This window comes from Channa argus, chromosome 2, assembly GCF_033026475.1.
Source record: "Channa argus isolate prfri chromosome 2, Channa argus male v1.0, whole genome shotgun sequence".
Lineage (NCBI taxonomy): Eukaryota > Metazoa > Chordata > Actinopteri > Anabantiformes > Channidae > Channa > Channa argus.
This window is the reverse complement of record NC_090198.1, coordinates 8,001,773-8,022,036: the sequence shown is the minus strand read 5'-3', so window position 1 is coordinate 8,022,036 and position 20,264 is coordinate 8,001,773. Positions and strand designations below refer to the sequence as shown.

Sequence of the window (20,264 nt, the reverse complement as noted above, 5' to 3'; positions counted from 1 at the left end):
TGAACACTGGGGATTTTTAAATTACTGGCTGCACTAGAAATTATGATTTGTATGATCATAATGTTGAGCTTTGTTTTCACTTTTAGCATTAAATGTTGCTCTCAGCTGTCTGGTGTCAAAACGTAAAAAAAGAATGACTACATTGAAATCCAGTGACAACAAAATGAAAAAGTCCAAGGGTGGGCACGGTAATTTATACCACGTCCTTAGGTGGTATCAAATGCTCATTAGCAACCATCCAAGTGCGAGAGAAAGAAGTGCACAGTTGGATGCTCATATCGTTGCTGGGAGTTTGAATTCATGTGGTTGCAGCATTCTGTTTATCCACTTTTTACTAGAGAGGCTTCCTTCTGTAGGAGGCAACATAATGTGAGGACACAGTCTGTTAACCTGTGTTGGATACAGAGGGTCAGAACCCATGTTCCAAAATTCAGAGCTGCACTGGGACTAAGTGGTGATTGCATAACAGAGTGATGAATAAACTTTTGTTCTCCTCTTTGCACAATTAGCAATTCAAAATCAGGAAGTCGTGATACTATCTGTGTTTGACAGACATTTTTGGCTTGATTCCCAGTTACCTGTTATTCTAACACAGTAGGCAATGTTAAAATAAACTATTATTCTTCTAAGGCTTCTATATAATTACCATTACAGAAAATAGGAATATCATAAAGAAAGATATCAAAACTAAATACCAGACTGACCATTATTTGTAATTGGGCATTAGCCATTGATGTATGAATAAGAAGTTTATTATTGCAGTAATTTTGCCATTAACTCCAGACTTGATTTATCCAGATATAATTGGTAAAATGTGGTCGTTAGATAACACCTTTGAGAGGAAAACTAAACTAAACCCAGCTTCATATGTGTGGTCAGTGTTATACTTGTAAATGTTTTTTTTTTTTAATGAATTTCCGCTTTCAACTTTTTGTTGTACTAAACTATTTTACAATTATTCTATCATCATGTATGTCTATTTGCCAAATCATTCACTCATTTGCTTATAACACAAGGAATCCTTGTGTTTCAAATGTTACGAAAAGTGACAAAGTACAAAAATGAATGCACAACAAGATGAGTCATGTCAGAAAAGTCAGTAGCAACAATCACAGGAAGTGTCTTGTGCATTTAAGATCACAAACCCTTAAAATTACAGGTTTGCAAGAGGTGAAAAAAACTCAGCCGAGTCATTTTTCAAAATCGTACTATAGGTGAGCAGTAGTTTTTAGGATACTGGATGACACACACTTGCATCAGTCTGTGGGAGGTACAGTAGCAGCAGTGGCAGTGCAAACTTGAGGAACTAGAAATAGGGTGGGGTAAACTTACAAAAGTTTCAGACGAGCAGCCAATTGGAAAAGACAACACAAAATCAAAAATTCATAGACAGGAAATTCTTTTTTCTTACCCTCAAATTATGTAACACTTGTACAGAGATCTAGAAACCTACAAGAATGTTCTTTTTAAGTCCTGATCACAATGTCTGTTTTGCTTTTAGCGTATTTGCTTAAAGCTTTATTCCTATTCTTCTAAGTTGCATTTGGAAAGTTGGGAATATTTTCTGTATGCTTGAATACTCGATCGTGTTCTGAATTGTCGCATTAAATTAGCGCTGTTGTAAAAACGTCACTTCAGGGAAGGAAAATTAGATAAAGACAAAATATTTTACAATTTTATTTACATAACTTATACATGTCATTTACAGTGTTCCAACAAATAAAAATGTCCTGGCACAGAAAACACGTTGACTACAGGTAAGAGAAATGATTTATGCCACAGTCTAAAGCAAAGGTCTTAGTGTTAGAACACAGAGAATATTATTGTACAATGTGAGAACTAATAATCGGGGTAAATGCCAACTGAATAGACAGGATTTCTGAAATTTCCAACACGGGAAACCATAAGTAACTGCATTTCGCTTGTTCAACAAAGTTGAGGTGTTTCGATATTTATCATGTACACACCTACACTGTTGTAAGATTATTATCTGTGCATTCCCCCAAAGTCAGACAGAAAGTTGCAGAAAAAGTGAGCTCAGTGGTTATGGTTCTTTTAAAGGCCAAAGTATCCGTGGGGCAACATTCTAACAGTTGTGAACTGCACTGCTCACTCCTAAACATAGTGCATGCAAAGTAATCACTGAATTCATCCACAGCAAGATATGTACATGTACAGCCTTCTGCAGGTTCACCTATGATTTCAGGATATAAATAACTTTCAGATTTTCAATACTTTCAGGTGTTGCTATAAAAAAAAAAACCTCTGTAGCTATGGTTACCATTTGACCCCCGCAACAATAATGTCTTTACCTTGTGAAAAGGGAGGAACTGCACACAGCTCAGAGGTGACGGGTCATAGGTGAAAGCACAGCTTCACAGGAAAACACATCTCTTCCTATTTCAGCATGAATGAGCCTAACGAGTTAAATCCAACCAAAAACATTAAATACAAATAAAAAACCAGAAATATTACTGGCTCCTGGTCCTCGAAGGAAATGGAGGCAGACTGACTGGGATTGATCTGATGGTTGTGTGGGTAGTCTTCGTTGGTGCGATGAGGAAAACACTTCCTGCGTGTTAGCAGATGGGATGAGGATGTGTTGCACAGCAAGCTTGTTTGTGCAAACGTGCTAAGAACACAACATCTCAGATCTTCAATCTCTGACAGACAAGCGGAAGACAGCAAAAACAATTCAGCCATGTCTCCAGAGCTTCAAATGTAGAGAGAACCGTCAGCAGGTCCCACGTAACCAACCCCTATCAGAAGAACATCTATCAAAGTCCAAATACCAAGGCCTCCAAAGCTAAACAGCTTGCCCAGACCTTCTCTCCATTGGCCCAGATAAAACCGATCCGCACCAAAACCACCAAGTGTGATGCTATAATAACAGATAATAAAAAAAAAACAAAAAACAGATGCAGTCAGAACTGCTACTAGAGCACACAGCCAAAATGGAAAAGGATTTTTTTGCAAATGCAGGTTTACCTGAGTGCTAATGCTGTTGACCATTTGTATCCTCCAGTCCAGTTGCAAAATAAACGTTTCTGAAAATGTCTTTTACCTACACAAATAAAAGACATTTAGTGAATATCGGTAAGGTAACTTTTGTCTTCAAATGATTTCACAAGAGAAATTTGCGAAAAATACAATGGTGTTTCAGAATGGGAAATTACAGAGGAGTTACAGAGAATTTAATATTACAAATCTATGATATTAAAAGGCAAAACATTTGAAGAAAAATACTCTAAAAGGAAGATATTTTAGTTTTTTTTATTAATAATGTAGCTGAGACAAAGATTAATTCATTAAATATTCTAAAATCTGGCATGTCGTTAGAGGTAGTGAGATTCTTTGAAGACTATATATAAGGGAGAAGTTCTTGCAAAACTGGTCTAATTTTTCATAAATGAACTCAGTATGTCCACAGTGACTGGTTTATAGATCAGGTAGTGGTTGAGTCATTAAACAAATACTGTGGGTGGTACAAATACTATTCCCAGATAGACAGTTACAATGTATACAGATTTAACTGAATATTAAAGATGTACATGCTTTTTTTCTTCTTCTGTTTTTTTACCTTTTTTATCTGATTACAACACTTTTTGTACTGTGTTCCCCACTCATCTGTTTTCATTTCTCTTTTATGCTGTAGGCAAAAACATTTTAATTGGACAATAGATGTGGAAAACTCCTCTCCAAACAAAATTTGTTAACAGTGCTGTTGAATGAAGTGGAGACTACACAGAAGGCAAAGCCTCAGCAGCACATTAGCAGAGAAGCAGCATCAGCAGCTCTGGTGCTCTGTGTAAATTTATACTGAAGCTGTCCAGGTAATGTACAATTTGTACTACATGAAACTGCATCGCCCACATTTTAGAAAAGGTCAAAACCCAATACATAATGAATGAATATGTGGTTAGATGTGTACAAATACACTTGAAAGCCAAAACAGATGCACTAGGCCATGGTTATGAGAATAAAGCCCCAGCTATAACACAGCCACTTTAGCTTTTGTCTTTCTTTAACACATGCCAGTAGGCACAGTTACCCCACTTTCCTTTAGTACCATACCTAAACAATGAACATGATCCATCACATCGCAGGTGGCATTGTAACGCTGGCGTGGGCAGGAGACTGTCATACAGTTGGTGGAGTTTGAGCAGCGATACAGGGATGGATCCATCTGCCAGCAGAACTGACAGGTGATGGAAAGAGAGAAGTTGGTTTGTTGTTGTCTTGACTCGCCCTAAAAATATGAAAAAAAGCACATCTGTTTATCAATACGAAACGATCCCTGCATTAAAGTTGCATTTTCTTATCATGAATTACGCCACCACCAACAACTATTTGTGTTGGTAACCTTTGCGAAGAAGCACTGAGACAGCCTTCATTTTCATAGTTGTCACAAAGACGACAAGCACAATATATAGGTATTGATGAAGGCACAGACAGAATATAACTTAATGTACTAGAGCTCTAAACAAAACAAACTGCTACTCACAATACAGTGAACCCCCTTTTTGGGGTAACAAGTGAAGGTAGCTGGTTTCCCATAGGTGCAGTTGTGTTGGTAATTGCAGTGGATGCAATCAGCTGGCAATCGACTACACAGACCTCCACTAGGACACTTGGAAGTGTAGTTCTCATTATCTGTAGGAGATACTACAAACACACACACGTAATTACAAGTGTTCTATCATATCTAGCAAAAATTATTGTGATGTAATAAAGCTCTGGTGAAAGTTAATTTGAACACTTTAAGTCTAGGTGGATTACTGAGTAACATAATTGTGACTTCATCCTTTTGATTATCTTGCACAGTGGAAAATAGGGCTATGGGACATCAGTGACTACCACCAATAAAACACCCTGCTCTTATGAAAGAAAGGCTGTTAAAGAGTCCTTGAACAAGGCCATTTACTCCTGATTGCTCCATTATGGCTGCTTGTTGTTGAAAAGTCACTAATTCTTTCAAGTCTAGAAAAACATAAGAGCAATATTATCTTTGTTGTGATAAGAGGTGGATAGTATTTAATAGGAATGTATTTTTTGTCTGACAACACAAAATATAAAAAAATATGAGAAATACATTTTTTGCATAATATTTACAGATATATGACAGAATACAAGGGCACTTCTACCACGACTACGGAAACATTTGCACTTTGATGATTTTGTGACTCATATGCTTCAATGTATAATTTCAAACGATGCAATGAAATGCCTGCACATTGTCAACCAAATCCCTTGGATACAACTGCTACTTAAATATATAATTTTTTATAATTGTGTCCCATTTCAGATTTCAAGACTGAGTCACTTGCACATCACTGATGTATAGTCCAAAGAAAAAAAAGGAAAAAAAGGTTTATGCATAAACTGGTCATGAAATATGATGACAAGAGACATATAGAGACCTCCTCTTAAATACACAAACAAATTAATCTACAGGGATGCTAACTGTAACAAAAATGGCATCTGCAAAAGCAAACCTTGATGTCGAGCTAGATACCACACTAGTGTCAAAGTGAAACAAGGCAGTCAGATCAGTCGTTTAGATTTGTTTTGGCTTTAAACGAGAGGATGCACAGCAAGAACAGGTGTAGTAACACCACAAATGTTCTCCAGCATTAAAAAAAAAAAAGAAAAAGAAAAGAAAAACACTGGTGCTGTTTGACAAGATAATGATTAACGAGACATCTGCTAATGCAACCTTCAAATGCTACTTGGGTAAGTTAATCCATGTATTGGCAGATGTGCATCTGTGGCAAAAGTGTGTCAGAGCATCACTTCAAACAAAGCTGGATCAAAACTATTTAATGTCGTTAAAGGTCAAAATTCACTGTCTGTGTTCTGAAGAACATAGCTGATGGCGTGAGATAGGGGCTACGCTAATCAGGTGGAACTGTGGCGACCTGCATATTGTCGTTGGTAGCCATTTCTAGTTTATTATACATCAACTAACATTGTGTGTGGTAAAGAGAGGAAAGTGGGAAGTAAAGAGAGAGAGTGGGAGTGATAGAAAGAGACAGTTTGGCAGGAAAAACTTGTAAAAGGAGTTATGAACCAAATCGGTGAACAAATAAAGGCGTGTGTGCGTGCATAGGTATGCACACACACGAACGCACTTCAATATGCACGGCCATCATGAACGAGTAGTTTATTTAACATTCTGTGCTTTGCTGAATATTGGGTTTTCTAATGCTTCTTTGCACTGAATAATACAGGAACTTTTGAAAGAAGATGTTAATTTGCAATCGCAATACTGAAAATAAATACCAATTCATTCATTTTCCTATCAGCCCTGAGTCAAGGTAGTTCAAACTACACTTCCATTCTTGTTTTATTGAGCGGACAGGTTTCCTTTTACTTTAAGTGACATCAGAAGCTCAGTGTTGCCAGTAATTTTTTCCACTGTTACTTGTATGTTTATTGGGTGTACTCATTAAAAACACAAAAGATTAATACTTTACTGTACTGTATTCTATCAGCCTAGAAATTTTGTGTTTGTTGATATGTGACATTGCTGAAGATCAAAACACAATGTATGTCTAATTTTAAAAAGGTAAAAACAAACTGACATTACATTTCTTGCACATGTATATGTTTTCACTGATAACTCTAGTTACAAACAATGCAGTGAATTAATGTTGATTATTAACTGATGTGTTTAAGGGGGCCTGGTGGCTCAGCGGTGGAACATTGGGTTGGGATGCAACAAATCATGCCGAAACCCAGTGATCTATTAACTGACGTGTTTACCAGAGGATGAAGGCAGAACCAGTGGGCTGGTGATGGCAGGTCCATGCTGGGTATCTCTAACGTTAGTGTATGGTGGCTCCTGGCCAACATGAGGGGAGCTCAGATACCCTGACAAGAAAGCAGAATGAAGACATAATTCCAAATCAATGTTCTGCCATGACCACGGTTAGACATCCTAAACTATACGTATTGCGCTGATTCTAGATTTGCACATTATGAAATAATTTAGCACAAATGTACTGTTACTATGAGTTAGTAACTTTAACGTGATCTGAATGCAGGTGTAATTTTACATTTCTCGGCATTTCTGGTAAAGGAAGGTTAAAAATTAAAGGGTTGGCGTTAACGTCACATTAACTTTAGCGTTAGCGACTTCACTGAGACCTTGACTGGCTACTGAAGCTTTTTAAACTTTTGAAGGGACAATTATGGCTAGAAGTCCTACACCTGTTCTTACAATCTTAAATAAAAACGCCGATTACTCGCTCTGTCCTAACGTAAGGTTGATGCCGCTGTTAGCTAGCTACGTGCACTAACGCTAGCTAAACAGTTATGCTAGTACCAGGACTACAAATGGTTTCGGATGGCATGTAGGCGAACCAAGTTAATGTAAATCTTTAAGTGACGCTATAAACATACCGTTCACACATTGTGAGACCAAGTCCATAAACAATAGAATTACAATTCCATACGTTTTGAAGCACCGTCCTCGATCTGGTCTCCAAATATGACAGATAGCTGCCATTGTTGCTGCGGAGCCAGTCAATGCTGCATTTAAGTCATGTGGGATAAAAATGAATTGAGCATTGCAGCCCAATGTAATGCTTTTACCTGGTTCTTTGTCCGTCTAACTACAACCGTACACATCGACGAAGTTGCTGGTTTGTGGCCCTTCAGCAAATTATATTTTGCAGTTCAAAATATAATCAATATAATCCAAATCTACAGAATAACTAAATTGGCGTGCCGGTTTTTAACGCTAGCTTTCCGCTATTCTGTAATGTAAGGCTTTAAAGTGTTCGCATCTATAATCAAAGGTGGTAACAACAACAAAAAAGTAAATAGTGTACAAATCAACAACTTGTGATTAAAAGAATAGGTGTGGAGGGGAAAAGGTTCTCTAAATTTACGTTTTGTACTTTCCACCTTTCCTATTCTTTTGAACGCACCATAACAAGCAGCAGTTTCCTGGTCTTCGGGTTGCCACGCCCACCACTCAGTATACACAAATAGAATTGCGTTTACGCTGCCTGTTTTTCTGTCACTTTTTCTTCTCTAAACGGGGGTGGGGGACGGGGTCTCATTTTCCAATGAAACTAATCATGTTGATGTTAATAGCTTCTGTAAACGTCGCCTCATTAGAAGGACTCATTTGGAAAGAGGAACTAAGGGAGAGGTAAAGTCACTGCTTTGTTCCTGATCTGTCATAACATGCTATATGAGAATTTGAACATGTGTTGTCTGTAACTATTGGATTTTACTACTAACAGTTACAGACAGACGCTGCTGTTGAAGCTTGTATATCCATTGTTGTCATCTATAGCCTAAAAACTTCTAGCTAAAAGCATTTGCTCAGCTTTACGATATTTCTTAGAATTAGTATATTCGAACATGAGAAATGTACGGAAGGCTGTTTGCCTCTCCAACATGATACTGCATTTGACATCGATTTTTTTGAAGCAAAAAAATAAATAAAAAATAAAAAAGATTTAGAAGAAATCCTTTCTGTTTTAAAAGTGAGAAGAAAACACTCAAATTCAGATTATTTTTTATTTCTGGTGTTGCCCCTGGAGACAGACCTCTGTGAAAATGAGTCAGTACCACAATTACATAATTTTCATTATGAGGACGATTACATAGTTTCCATAACTCATCAAGTAACGTTCCTTCCGATAGACATAATTCACTATGACATGCTTGGATACCAACTTTCACATACAAAAATTTGTCCTCTTCCACCCCTTATGCATCCTCATATGGGCAGGTTGACATACACTCCATCTCTTTCTGACTAAATACTACACTTTTCCATACCAACCTTTTGTGGGCCATAATTTCTCCCTTTACCGCATATGTGGCTGTACCTCTATGGTATTCAAACACCAGAGTCTGTTTTGTTCGTTGTCTCGATCAGAACTCCTCCTCAGCGCTTCGACAGCGGGACTGTTTGAGCAGGGTCAAGCGAGCCAGCACCTCGGCCACTGACAGCTCTCCGTGGACTTTGTTGTCTCTTGTGCGCACATTGACACTGTTAGTCATCTTCTCCTTCTCTCCAACCACTGCCAAGGCATGAGAAGACAAAACAGCTTGACAGTGGCCAAGTCACACCAAACACACGCACAGCTACCCTAACACATTCCCTGCTTTGAGCCAATGAATTCAACAACTGTGGGTGGTTCGCCAGCCTGGAGGTCCCCTTGTTTTAGATTAAACCACTTAAGAATGTTTATTTTGACACATCGCTGAGCTAAGTGTATTAACAACCCTGCAGTTAAAAGGAACATTATGTAGTGGTTTTGATATATTTAGGTCAATTTACAACTGGTTACATATTATAAACCATCCTTCTAATTATTTCGGAAGCTATTGTATGTGTAGACATAAAATGCTTTTTTCCCCGTAAATTGTAAGATCAAATGTCCATACTATGATCTCCTAATTAACAATGTAAGTCGAAAAAAGCAAAAGCATACATGTCACACAGTACAACCTAAATAGCATGAAAAAGTATTGTAAAAATATGGGTCTTGGATCATGTAAAATATGCTTCGGGTTCAAACATCTGAAATATGATTGATTATCCTTGCTTAATTTTCACCATTGCCATTTGGCTGCACCTTACATTGTTTGAATTATTGTATGTGTGTTCCTTTAAAGTTTTAGCCACATTGTAATAAATAATAGACCACTTTACATAAGTGGATTGCCCAAGCAGCATTTCTGGAGAAATACACAATTTTAACAATCTAAAAAATACAATAATGTCTTCAAAACAGATGGTAAATGATGTGGGGGTAAAAGCACTTTTAAAGTAATTGCAGGGAACTCTAAGAGCAGCAAAATGTGGAAAAAAGGTTCTCCAATCAATGGTCAGTCAGTGAATACAATGGGAAGTTGTAAACATTTTCTCACCGAGAATGAAGTTATATTGGGCCAACTGGGCATTTCGGATTTTCTTATTAAGAAGACAGCTAGAGTCCAGGTCAGCATCTGCCATGAACCCAGCTTCTGTGAACTGCTTACACACCTGACAGGCAGAAATACAGTGTATTAATATGTTGTATGTTCCCAAGCATTACACAGTTTGGAATGACAAAGATAAATATTGCCTACAAAAAAAAAAAAAAGTGTCCAAGATGGAGAATACCTTTGTGGCATAGTCCTCATAGGAGGGGTTGACAGGTACCACCATCACCTGACGTGGAGAGAGCCACAGAGGCCTGGTAACGGGACAGACAAGCAAAATAATTTTCAAATACTACACTGGATGGCTAGTGTAAATTGAATATCATTACCCGACAAAAAGGAACAACTAACTGAAATATGTATGGCATGGGAATGTTGTCATTGCACTGGATTTTCTGGCATTCCAAAGAGATGGCATATCATTCAAAACCAACTCTAAATGTAATCTAACAAAATACAAAGACCAAAACAAAGACCGTCCGTTTTGTTGGTCAAAACTGTAACTTTGGGCCAAATCAGCATTGTCTGGTACGTTTTTTTTATTTTATACATTTTTAACCAATGGTCTCGAAAGCAATTGCAACCACATAAGACCTCACCATTTCCCTGCATAGTTCTCTGTGAGAATGGCTATCATCCTTTCCACTGAGCCCAAGATGGCACGATGAATGATTACTGGTCGGCCTTTGTCATCTCCATCCTTTCTGTAAGACATTAGGATCCACACCTTTTTTAACAGATCGAAGATCTTGGTGATATGATAAATTATGATAATTAACCCTGTTCAGCAAGTTGAAATGTACATACAACATTTCATCTCTTAAAACACAACTGGAACATGGTGCACAAGCTGAGACACCTTATTTAGGAAGAGATTACCATAATCCTTGCTGCAGTAAAGGGGACAGACGCAATGTTTTGATTAGGTGACTCACCCCACAAAGGTCAGGTTGAAGCGGATAGGCAGCTGGAAGTCCAGCTGAATGGTGGCACACTGGTGGTAACGTCCAATTGCATCTTTGATCTTAATGTCAATCTGCAACGGCACAGAAATAATTACAAGCCTCAGAGCATTTTATGTCTGGCAGGAAATCTTAGACAAGGTTCTGACCTTAGGTCCATAAAAAGCACCATCTCCAGGGTTGAGTTTCCATGGCTCCCCAAACTCATTCAGGCTGTTCTCTAGTTGCTGTCAAACAAGAGGCACAGATCAGATTAACATATTTTCAAGTATTTACAAGTATGCAAATAGCACACAATTTAGTGTACACTTCACACTGCCTAACACACTTCTTATCAGGTCAAACAGATGAGCACCACCTTTTACTGAAAACACACCGCCTACAGAAATTCAAGGAACTTCACACTGACTCACAGCTCTCAAACTACTATATGATCACATGGCAGTAAAACATCTCTCTCAATTACAGTGCCCTGTCATTTTAGGTAGCCTACTTGCAAAGAGTCAAATCTATAGCTGAATATGATAATATAATATAATTATTATATAATAATAGGAATTGAGTTGAGTTAATATTCCACCCTAGTTCATACCTACAACACCACACAGTTTACCTTCTCAGCCTGGTTCCACACAGCAATGTCACCCAGATACTTTTCTGGACGAGTGGAAAGGTGAAGCTGGAAGGAGAAGCCAAAAACATCATATACACAGCGGAGGAAGTCCAGACAGCCCTTCATTTCTGACTCAATCTGTAGACAAAAGAGAAGATTATAGACTTAGGATATGAGTCATAATAAGTAGGTACTTGTTTTTGAGATATGTTTTTCACATTTTCATGAGAGTTGGAAATGGAAAACAAATAGCATTCTCTTTCATTGTCCTACTATCGCCTCTGATGTGGTCACCTGGTCCATTGTGCAGAAAATGTGAGCGTCATCCTGCTGGAAGCGCCGCACTCTGGTCAGCCCGGTTAGTGTTCCTGACAGTTCATTTCTGTGGAGGACCCCAAAGTCTGCCAGCCTCAGAGGAAGCTCCCTCCATGAACGAGGCCTGTGGCTGAACATCAGACTACAGGACAATCAGAGAGAATCCACTTAAATGACTGTGATAGGTATTAAGTACTGTATACACTGCTAGATTTACAGCATTTGAAACAACTATTTGACCATTTCCATTAGCTCCCTAAACATACCAGTGACCAGGGCAGTTCATGGGCTTGAGAGCAAAGAGGTCATCTTCCACAGGGAAGGAGAACATGTTTTCGCTGTAGTGTTGCCAATGGCCAGATGTTTCCCACAGTTTGCTGTTATAGATGTTGGGAGAGGCCACTTCCTGAAAGCCTCGTCTCCAGTATTCATCCTAAAAACCAAAATCCCCATTAACAAGCTTAACACACAAACTGGACTGCACAGGTACTTTGAGCTGAGACATGACTTTTAGGACAGACATTTCAGCTACTGCATTCAAATCACAAGCTTTGGGTTGTATTCATCCACTTGTTTTATTTATGGAAAACCTTTCGCATCTATTTGAGCTATTTAGTACAGTGGAATACCAGTGTTAAGTTTTTAAGTGTGAATGTGTGAATTTGTGAAAAAAAAAGTCTTCCAGATTTTTTTAATAAATATGATATAGCTGAAAAGAGGAACTACAAAACCTGATTGACTGCAATCAAAAGAAGACACTGTGCAAAGTTATAAATGTGAGCAGTGATGCAGTATTGTTTTGTGATAATGGTGTAGAGGAAAATACATAGCACAACTTTTTTTTTTTTAAATACACAGTGATAACAGACTGTTGTGATAATGGTTTTGCACCATTACTGTGCAATGTATGTGAGGCCGTCTTGGCTTTGTCCGGTGTGTTGGTGTGGGTTGTGAAAGTCTTCAAGATGTCAACACTTCTCTGTAAATACGTCACAGACAGACTTTCTCTACAGTCACCGAACTTGGCAAAAGATTATAATTACTCCAAAAGTTAGCTCAGTTCTGGATAAAGCTGTGGTCTGCTCTTAACTGAGAACTTCTGCCCAGTCTAATTAAATTATGTAGCAGATTGGTTAAATTAAAAACCATCAGACAGGATAGCTTATTATTAATATTATTATTATTATTTTTAAGATTTTAGCCGTTTTGGCAGCAAAATGGAATTTTAAATCTTAAGTACAATAAAACACGCAAAATCATCAAAACAGTAAATACAGTTGCCGCCGTTTGACTTTTGGTCACAAGTCCTACCCTGATAAACTCTGTGAGTGTGTTGTAGATGTAGGCTCCACGTGGCATAAAGAAACAACTTCCAGGACTGAGATCATGGAAAAAGAAGAGCTCCTGATCCTGTGAAGCAGAAGAAGAAGATTTTAATGACTTCACATATCCTTATTATCTGCTGGTACAGCCAGCAAGAAACTTGCACAGCAGGGTGTCATCCAATCTTTAAACAGCAGCACATCTGTCAGCAGCTCACTTCTAAGTTAAAAAAGAAAAAAAAAAACTCAATGAACTCTAAATATGAAAAAAGAAACCAATGGGTTTGGTGTAAAGACAAAGTCTTTGCAAGACTGAAGAAAGTCTTAATTCTCCCTTTAAAATTTAAAGAACAACTCAGTTGTACAAAGATACTGATAATATGAAATGCATGTAGGTAAATACTGTGTTGCTGTTATAATTACACCTGTGCTATGTATAATACATCAAGCTAGGCAGTTTATTTTGTCTTGAGAAAATTTGATAATTTGTTTTCTAGTGAATAAAGTACCTTTCAACAATCAGTTGGATCAGAGTGGCTTTAGTGTCCTTTCATAAATAGATGACTCCTCATTGTCTGTCCCTTTAGTTTTATAGAATACTTAAAAATATGACCTTTTAAGAATGCAATACAATATACATCAGAGGTGAACTGCAAAAACAATAACGTTCACAGGGCAGCACTGAGGGGGAGCAGACTGAATGAAACACTGGTTATGTCAGAGATGACGTCTTAAACTAACATGACCAGTTGCAGGACAGTCAGGAGTGAAAGGTTTCCATGGTAAATTAGGTCTGTTATATGTAAAGGAGCTTGTAAACTAACACCCAGTCTCAATAACGAGCCTCATTTACTGATATAAGGCTGGTTTCACTAACCATCTTGCTTTATGAAACACCCATCTGGACATCCATTTTATGGCACACACATACTTCCTCTAATACACAAAAGTGGTGAGGTCTAACATGTTTAATTACTATAAAAATCATTGCAATCATACCCGCTGGGATACATTTTACTTCAGTGCTACAAGGTATATACAAATGGACTGGATCTGAGAGGGCTTCGATACTCTTGTGCTCGCACGATGCACAGTGCAAAGGGTCTTCTTGGGATCATGCCACAGAGCACCATCTTTAAAACAACATGCCACTTTTGTCACCTCCCTCCAAATGGCTATGACAGCAATTTCTTGACTCTCGTGCCAAATATGGAACGGTGTTGTAATGAGTGCTGATTGAGGTGCCACCGTCTGCGTCTCCCATGCTGGGAGACCAGCTGGGGTGCTTAGAAGAGTCAGATGTCTCGAATGTGCAAATGCAAAGAAACGCAGTGCCCTCAGCTGGTTTAACGAGGCAACTAGCATTTTCATGTAGGAAGTTAGGGCAAAGGTTTATCACTAGTAGAAACTATAAACAGTAGTGCTGAAGCCAGTCTATTCCAAATTACCATGATAATACGAATTAATTCAGGTAGTTTCAGTAGAATGTGTTAGGGCCTTTTAAAGACTGGTTTGACTCTTGTTGGATAAAGAAAACTGGTTTAAAACAGAAAGATGATTACATCTAAATACATCTGTATTCTTTGCTTGGTGACGGTTTTCGATTTAGATTTATTTAAAGGCTTCCCAAAACAATGACAAACCCACATTCTCACAAGAAGAAACACCATCAAAAAACTCAAAGGAGTTGAGTCAGCCATTGCATTATATTTAAGAATAAAAATAAATTTCTATTGCACTTTGCACTGTGTTCCAGTTGTGCGTTTTAAGAGGTGAAATGTTGTATGTAAACTTCAACTTGCTTAACAGGGTTATTTATCATCATTTATCATATCACCAAGATCTTCAATCTGTTGAAAAAGTGTGTATCCTAATGTCTTACACAAAGGATGTCCCAGTAATCATCCATCGTGCCATCTTGGGCTCAGTGGAAAGGATGATAGCCATTGTCACAGAGACCCATTATTTTTCTATAAGGTTTTAGTTTCTATTCGTAGGCCTCAGCCAGCTGAAAGGGCTTGTGAACATGCCTACACTGACTCACTTTGCCAATCTTGCGATGGTCTCTATTCTTGGCCTCTTCTTGAAAACGTTCCCACTCTTTCAGCATCTTTGAGTCTGGGAAGGAAATCCCATAGATCCTCTGCAGTGTTTCCATGTCAGAGCGGCCCTCCCAGTAGGTGGAAGAGTTCTGATGACAAAGACAGAATATTTAAATTTTTACAAAGGCTGGTACAATATTACTTTCTACAAAAGTCATAAAATGAGGAGATATAAACTTTGGGATACAGTTTGTATCCCAAAGTACAGTACAAAATGAAAGTAGAAAATGTGTTATTTGATTAAAAGGAAACCCCTGTGCGTATTATCCACATACCTTATAAATCTTCATGGCCTTGATCTTGCCTGTGTGTTTGACATGGGGACCTCTGCACAGGTCAATCAAAGGCCCACATCTAACCACAGTTAAGACATTAGACAACAGTTTTATAAAAAGTATAAATATTACAAAAAAACCCACAACATCAATACATTATTATTTACCTGTAAACTGTAGTGGTGGGGGTAGTGACCTTCTCATTTAGAATGCGGCACTTGAATTTGTTGTACTGGAAAGTCAAACAGAGTGACAGAGTGTAAAAGTGCATGCAAATGCTGATTATAGTAGAGCCGTTGTTGTAGTTGTAGTTCCATTCATAGAACAAGTCCACAGATACATTTACTGTATGGCCAAAAATAAATAAAAAGGCATCACAGAGAATTTAGCAAGCAAATTGGTAAGAACCTTAATTATTATTATTATTATTATGTCTCAGCTGGCAACAGTATATTCAATTCTAACTGATGCAATGAGGAGCTTCAAGACATATCTTTTGGTGGTGAAAGGATGTAACGCTGTACCAGAAGTGTCAACTGCCAAGGAGATGGTTGAAACTAAAACTAAATTAAAGTTGGGTTAAGAACTGCCCAATATTAAAAACTGGAAGGAGAGTGGTAAACCATCATGTTCAAGAAAGAAATGTGAATGAATGAATGAATCCTTGTGATTGATGTTTACTTAAATGTTTGTTGAAATCAATTCTTGAAAATCAGCAGTAGAATTACCAGCTACAGTTAACGCTGCATAGCCTTAAGAAAATGGAAAAAATGGGGCATAAAGACTGGAGTTTAGACCAATGGGGAAAAGCTCATGTGGTCTGAGGAGATTTACCCTGTTCCAAAATGACAGTAACATCAGGGTAAGAAGAGAGTCGGAAAAGTGATGCACCCATCATGCCTACTGCCTACATTACTACAAGCCTGTGGTAGCAATATTTTCATCTGGAGTTGCTTCAGTTGGTCAGGTTTAGGTTCAGCAAAGTTAATGTGCCCACAAATTTAGGTCAGCTGAGTACCTGAATAAACCGAATGACCAGGTTATTCCATCAATGCATTTCTCTTCCCTAATATAATGGGCATATTTGAAGATGACAATGGCAGGATTCATCAGGCTAATTTTTAGAAGAGGTTCAGGGATCTCTCGGGTGAAACTCCGATTAATGCCACTCTGGATGTTGTGCCAAGCTAAAGGTGGTTCAACAAAATATTAGAGTGTGTGACTTTTTTGGCCATGCAGCGTACTTCAAATTACAATGAAACTTTCGGTATACATGCCTACCTTAAACATCTTTAACAGTGTCTCCTTGCTGATCTCAAGTCTCTCAAAAGGCTGTTTTTCCTTTATCACAGTCTTGCACAAAGTCTCCAGATCCCCAAACTCAGTGCTGGATACCCCCCTGAAAACAGTCAAGTGTCATATCCTTATTGTAATTACTAAATCACTTTTGACACGATGATCCCATGGTTCTAAGATTCTAAGATTTCTAAGATCTAAGATCCAAAAAAGGTCAAAAAGGAGTGATTATTCAATGGGTGAACTTTAGCCAAATCGTAAAAGGTGCTAAAAATGTTAAGACATTTTAGACATTTTTAGATAGATAAGCATATCTGTGCAAAAAACAGCAGTAGTGAAACTATTTGCTCACTTTGGTCCATCCAAGAACATATCATAGTAGAAGCCATTCTCAATGGGGGGGCCATAACATAAACAGCCTCCATAAAAGCGCTCCATTGCCTCCCCTAGGATGTGAGCACTGGAGTGCCAATAGACCTATAACATGAGAAAAAGATGTATGTAATATACACTCACTGGCCACTGTATTAGGTACACCTGTACCTGTAAAGTGGCCAAAACATTAGAGCCACCTCTTCTTTCAATGCACTCCAGTACAGCTCCACAACCCACTATGACCTCAATAATAAAGAGTAAAGAATTATCACCTTTCTGGCAGTCTTATAAACTGAGAAATTATAATATTGTAAAAGTAAAATTCCTGACAGAGTTGCTATATTAGATTGCAATAGATTGTACAGGTTTACCTAATAAAGTGGCGAGTGAGTGTATACAATACTCACTTAAACAAAAGATATGGTTTGGGCACTGTGGGTCAGGTGAGTACAAGAACGTATTTGTAGATTACATACAGTTATTTTCATAAATATCAAAACAATGATACTTTTTGGCCTCTGCTTACTGCTTAAAAAAGTAGCAGGATGAATTCTTTAGCGCACGGCACTATACTCTTTGCTCAGAGTCAGCCAAATGCTGCACAAATGAAAGGACACAGCTTCATATTGCAGATGCAAAAAGACTCAAAACATACGGAGAAAGCTACCCAAGAGTTTCGCAAGGCAAGAAAATGGGATATTCTTCACTGTCCAAGTCACTCACCCGATTCAACCCAAAAGAACAGCTTTTCAATTACTCATGACAAGACCCACAAACAAGCACCAGCTGGAGGCAACTGCAAAAAAGGCCTGGCAAAGTATCTTGAGGAAGGAAACTTTAAGTATTAAAGGCAATGCTTATGCATGTTTGTTACATTATTAATGAATCACCAAAAATTTGTGTGTGTGTGTGTGTGTGTGTGTGTGTGTGTGTGTTGATGAAAATTGCTGTAATTCCTAAATGATTAATGTTACATGTCATATCAGTGTGGTGGTGTCCAGAGGCCAAATCCCCCAAAAACGTATCATTGTTGCAATATTTATGAACCCAATTGTACGTAACAAGTATACTCCTTCTGAGAGATTGTGTATGTAGCCAAATGTTCTACTCACAGCTTGAGCATCCTCATTGTCAAAGCGCAAGATCTCAAGAGAGCAGTCCTGTTCAAGAGGCCTGTCCAGATCCCAAAGCTCCCCATTCACTCGAGAAATCACAGCATTGTCAGCCAGGCCCTGGCTGAAAGACATGGAATATAGTTGACTCGACAAAGCTGTGTCCAATTATAACAAATGTGATAACTACCAAAACTCTATTTTTCCCTGAGATGAATACTCTAACTCACCACTAAGGAGAGTGCTGGTCCTATATTTAGCATTTAAAAAGGTAAATAAATATACTGTCAGTCATCAGCTGACACAATTGTAAACTGGACATCAGTGGATCATGGCTGTTTAGGCACTAACCTGATATCACTAGCCAGCTGGTATGGTGTGGTGACCCACGCCTTGCCTGCTACCTTTCGCCCATCTGGCAGCTCTACGGTAATGGGCTGGTTGTCTGATGCTTTCTGTGCCAGCAGGGCATCACTCTCCTTCTTCAGCTCCTCATAGAGACTCAGTCGCTCGGCTATGTATCCAGGCCAGGGCTTGAGCTACAGCAGAAAATGAGAGCAATGAGGCTAACAAGAAAAATGTAGTAGTTGTGTGAAGCTGAAGTTGGTACTACATATGAAAAGGGGAATAAGTCGACACCTCTTTCTTCGAACTTCCATCTTCATGTCCTTTATCCTGTTTCTTCTTGTTCCTGTCACCCGGTTTGGCATCCTGGTTTACCACCTGTTAGCAAACAGAGGGGTGTGTGTCTTTACATTCACAATAAGTCCCTATCCCTGTGTGCCATATCATGCTTTTAATAATGTCAGAGACCATGCTCAGTATTTATAGTGCTCAAACACTCTGCACTGAGTTGTAAAGCTATTTCTGGAAATGAAGCGATAAGGTCTGTCAACTGGCTTTACTAGAAAGAGGCCCGTACTACTACTACTACTACTACTACTACTACTACTACTACTACTACTACTACTACTACTACTACTACTACTACTACTACTACCTCTTAAACTGGCCATAATTTTCTGTCTTCAATTTTATCACTACCTTGTTATCAGCTCGGTTATTTAGCTGCTGCCCTTTGCTTGTGTTTTTCTCAGGAGCTCTGCCACATTTCGCCCCTTGTTGTCGCTTGCCCTGCGCCTCCTCCAGCTCCGCCTCCGCCTGCAGACCGCGCCGGAGGTGCAGGAGCCGGTACTTTAGCTTCTCATTCTCTGCTCGCAGGTTCTCCAGCTCCGGTGAGACTAGCACAGCACAAGCGGGGCCTATACCCCGGCTTAGTCCGTCCCGAAGATTGGAGATTTCCTTACTGAGGAGCCTAATTTGCTCCTCCTGTGCGACTAAACGTGCAGCTAAGCACTCCGCCATCTTTAAATGACCGTCACAGCTTCAATGACAGCTAACTTCCTGTGAACAAAATAAAAGCCCCGACAACCCGGAATCGAAATTAAGAAATTACAACACCATTGTAAATAACATAATGAATTTCTATGGACAATCTCTGCAAGCTAACACACACAAACACTAAATTATAATTTATTATTAACTAGGAGTTAATAATATTAAAAAAAAAAAATCCCCAAAAAATAATTTCAAATGAATGCAGTTTTGGCTTCTTAGCATTATAATAGTATATTGTAGTTGGAAGGTTCTTAGTCACATAGCTTTCAAAGTCTATCCAGATTTTCTCGATGTGCACACAGGGGTACAAGTTGTATATTGATTCTGTTTGTACATTGCAAAAGTAATTTTCCTCTCTGACACCCATAAAGAATGTAAGGATAACTAAAATACAAGAGTGGCATATGTTTCAATATCTCTTTACATTTATTAGTGATGAAAAACTGATGTTCGGTTATCCAATCTGGGTACTAAATGACCTTCTAGTGAATGACCCATATGTAGTCAGCTGCTGGGGCAGACGTCCTGTGGAGTACCAGTTTG

General features: G+C 38.5%; 2 protein-coding genes across 2 annotated transcripts; both read right to left on the bottom strand.

Annotated features, from left to right (window-relative positions):
• Positions 1 to 1,653: 1,653 nt before the first annotated feature.
• Positions 1,654 to 7,563, bottom strand: tm2d3 (TM2 domain containing 3). Its single transcript, XM_067495120.1, has 6 exons — positions 7,405 to 7,563; positions 6,766 to 6,873; positions 4,505 to 4,665; positions 4,075 to 4,249; positions 2,989 to 3,064; positions 1,654 to 2,881 (listed from the first exon to the last, which is right to left on the bottom strand). The coding sequence occupies exons 1-6, from the start codon at positions 7,508 to 7,510 to the stop codon at positions 2,716 to 2,718; spliced, it is 792 nt and encodes a 263-aa protein (XP_067351221.1). The 5' UTR covers positions 7,511 to 7,563; the 3' UTR covers positions 1,654 to 2,715.
• A 953-nt stretch (positions 7,564 to 8,516) lies between these two features.
• On the bottom strand, positions 8,517 to 19,706 carry LOC137111661 (threonine--tRNA ligase 1, cytoplasmic-like). Its single transcript, XM_067495110.1, has 19 exons — positions 19,368 to 19,706; positions 18,963 to 19,046; positions 18,675 to 18,862; positions 18,324 to 18,447; positions 17,189 to 17,313; positions 16,822 to 16,939; positions 15,708 to 15,772; positions 15,541 to 15,619; positions 15,208 to 15,354; positions 13,153 to 13,251; positions 12,108 to 12,274; positions 11,821 to 11,983; positions 11,527 to 11,664; positions 11,063 to 11,140; positions 10,887 to 10,987; positions 10,551 to 10,655; positions 10,133 to 10,205; positions 9,898 to 10,012; positions 8,517 to 9,044 (listed from the first exon to the last, which is right to left on the bottom strand). Exons 1-19 carry the CDS (start codon positions 19,686 to 19,688, stop codon positions 8,896 to 8,898), a joined length of 2,439 nt encoding a protein of 812 aa, XP_067351211.1. The 5' UTR covers positions 19,689 to 19,706; the 3' UTR covers positions 8,517 to 8,895.
• Between the last annotated feature and the right edge of the window lie 558 nt (positions 19,707 to 20,264).

Excerpts from the sequence above, each read along its gene's own strand:
- LOC137111661 (XM_067495110.1), bottom strand. The coding sequence starts at position 19,688 with ATGGCGGAGTGCTTAGCTGCACGTTTAGTCGCACAGGAGGAGCAAATT. Across the intron at positions 13,252-15,207 it reads ACCATCGCAAGATTGGCAAA|GATCAGGAGCTCTTCTTTTT; the intron begins GTGAGTCAGTGT and ends TCTGCTTCACAG. Across the intron at positions 11,984-12,107 it reads ATGAACTGCCCTGGTCACTG|TCTGATGTTCAGCCACAGGC; the intron begins GTATGTTTAGGG and ends ATTGTCCTGTAG.
- tm2d3 (XM_067495120.1), bottom strand. The coding sequence starts at position 7,510 with ATGGCAGCTATCTGTCATATTTGGAGACCAGATCGAGGACGGTGCTTC. Across the intron at positions 4,666-6,765 it reads GGTTCTGCCTTCATCCTCTG|TATCTCCTACAGATAATGAG; the intron begins GTAAACACGTCA and ends GTGTGTTTGTAG. Across the intron at positions 3,065-4,074 it reads GGATCATGTTCATTGTTTAG|GTAAAAGACATTTTCAGAAA; the intron begins GTATGGTACTAA and ends TTATTTGTGTAG.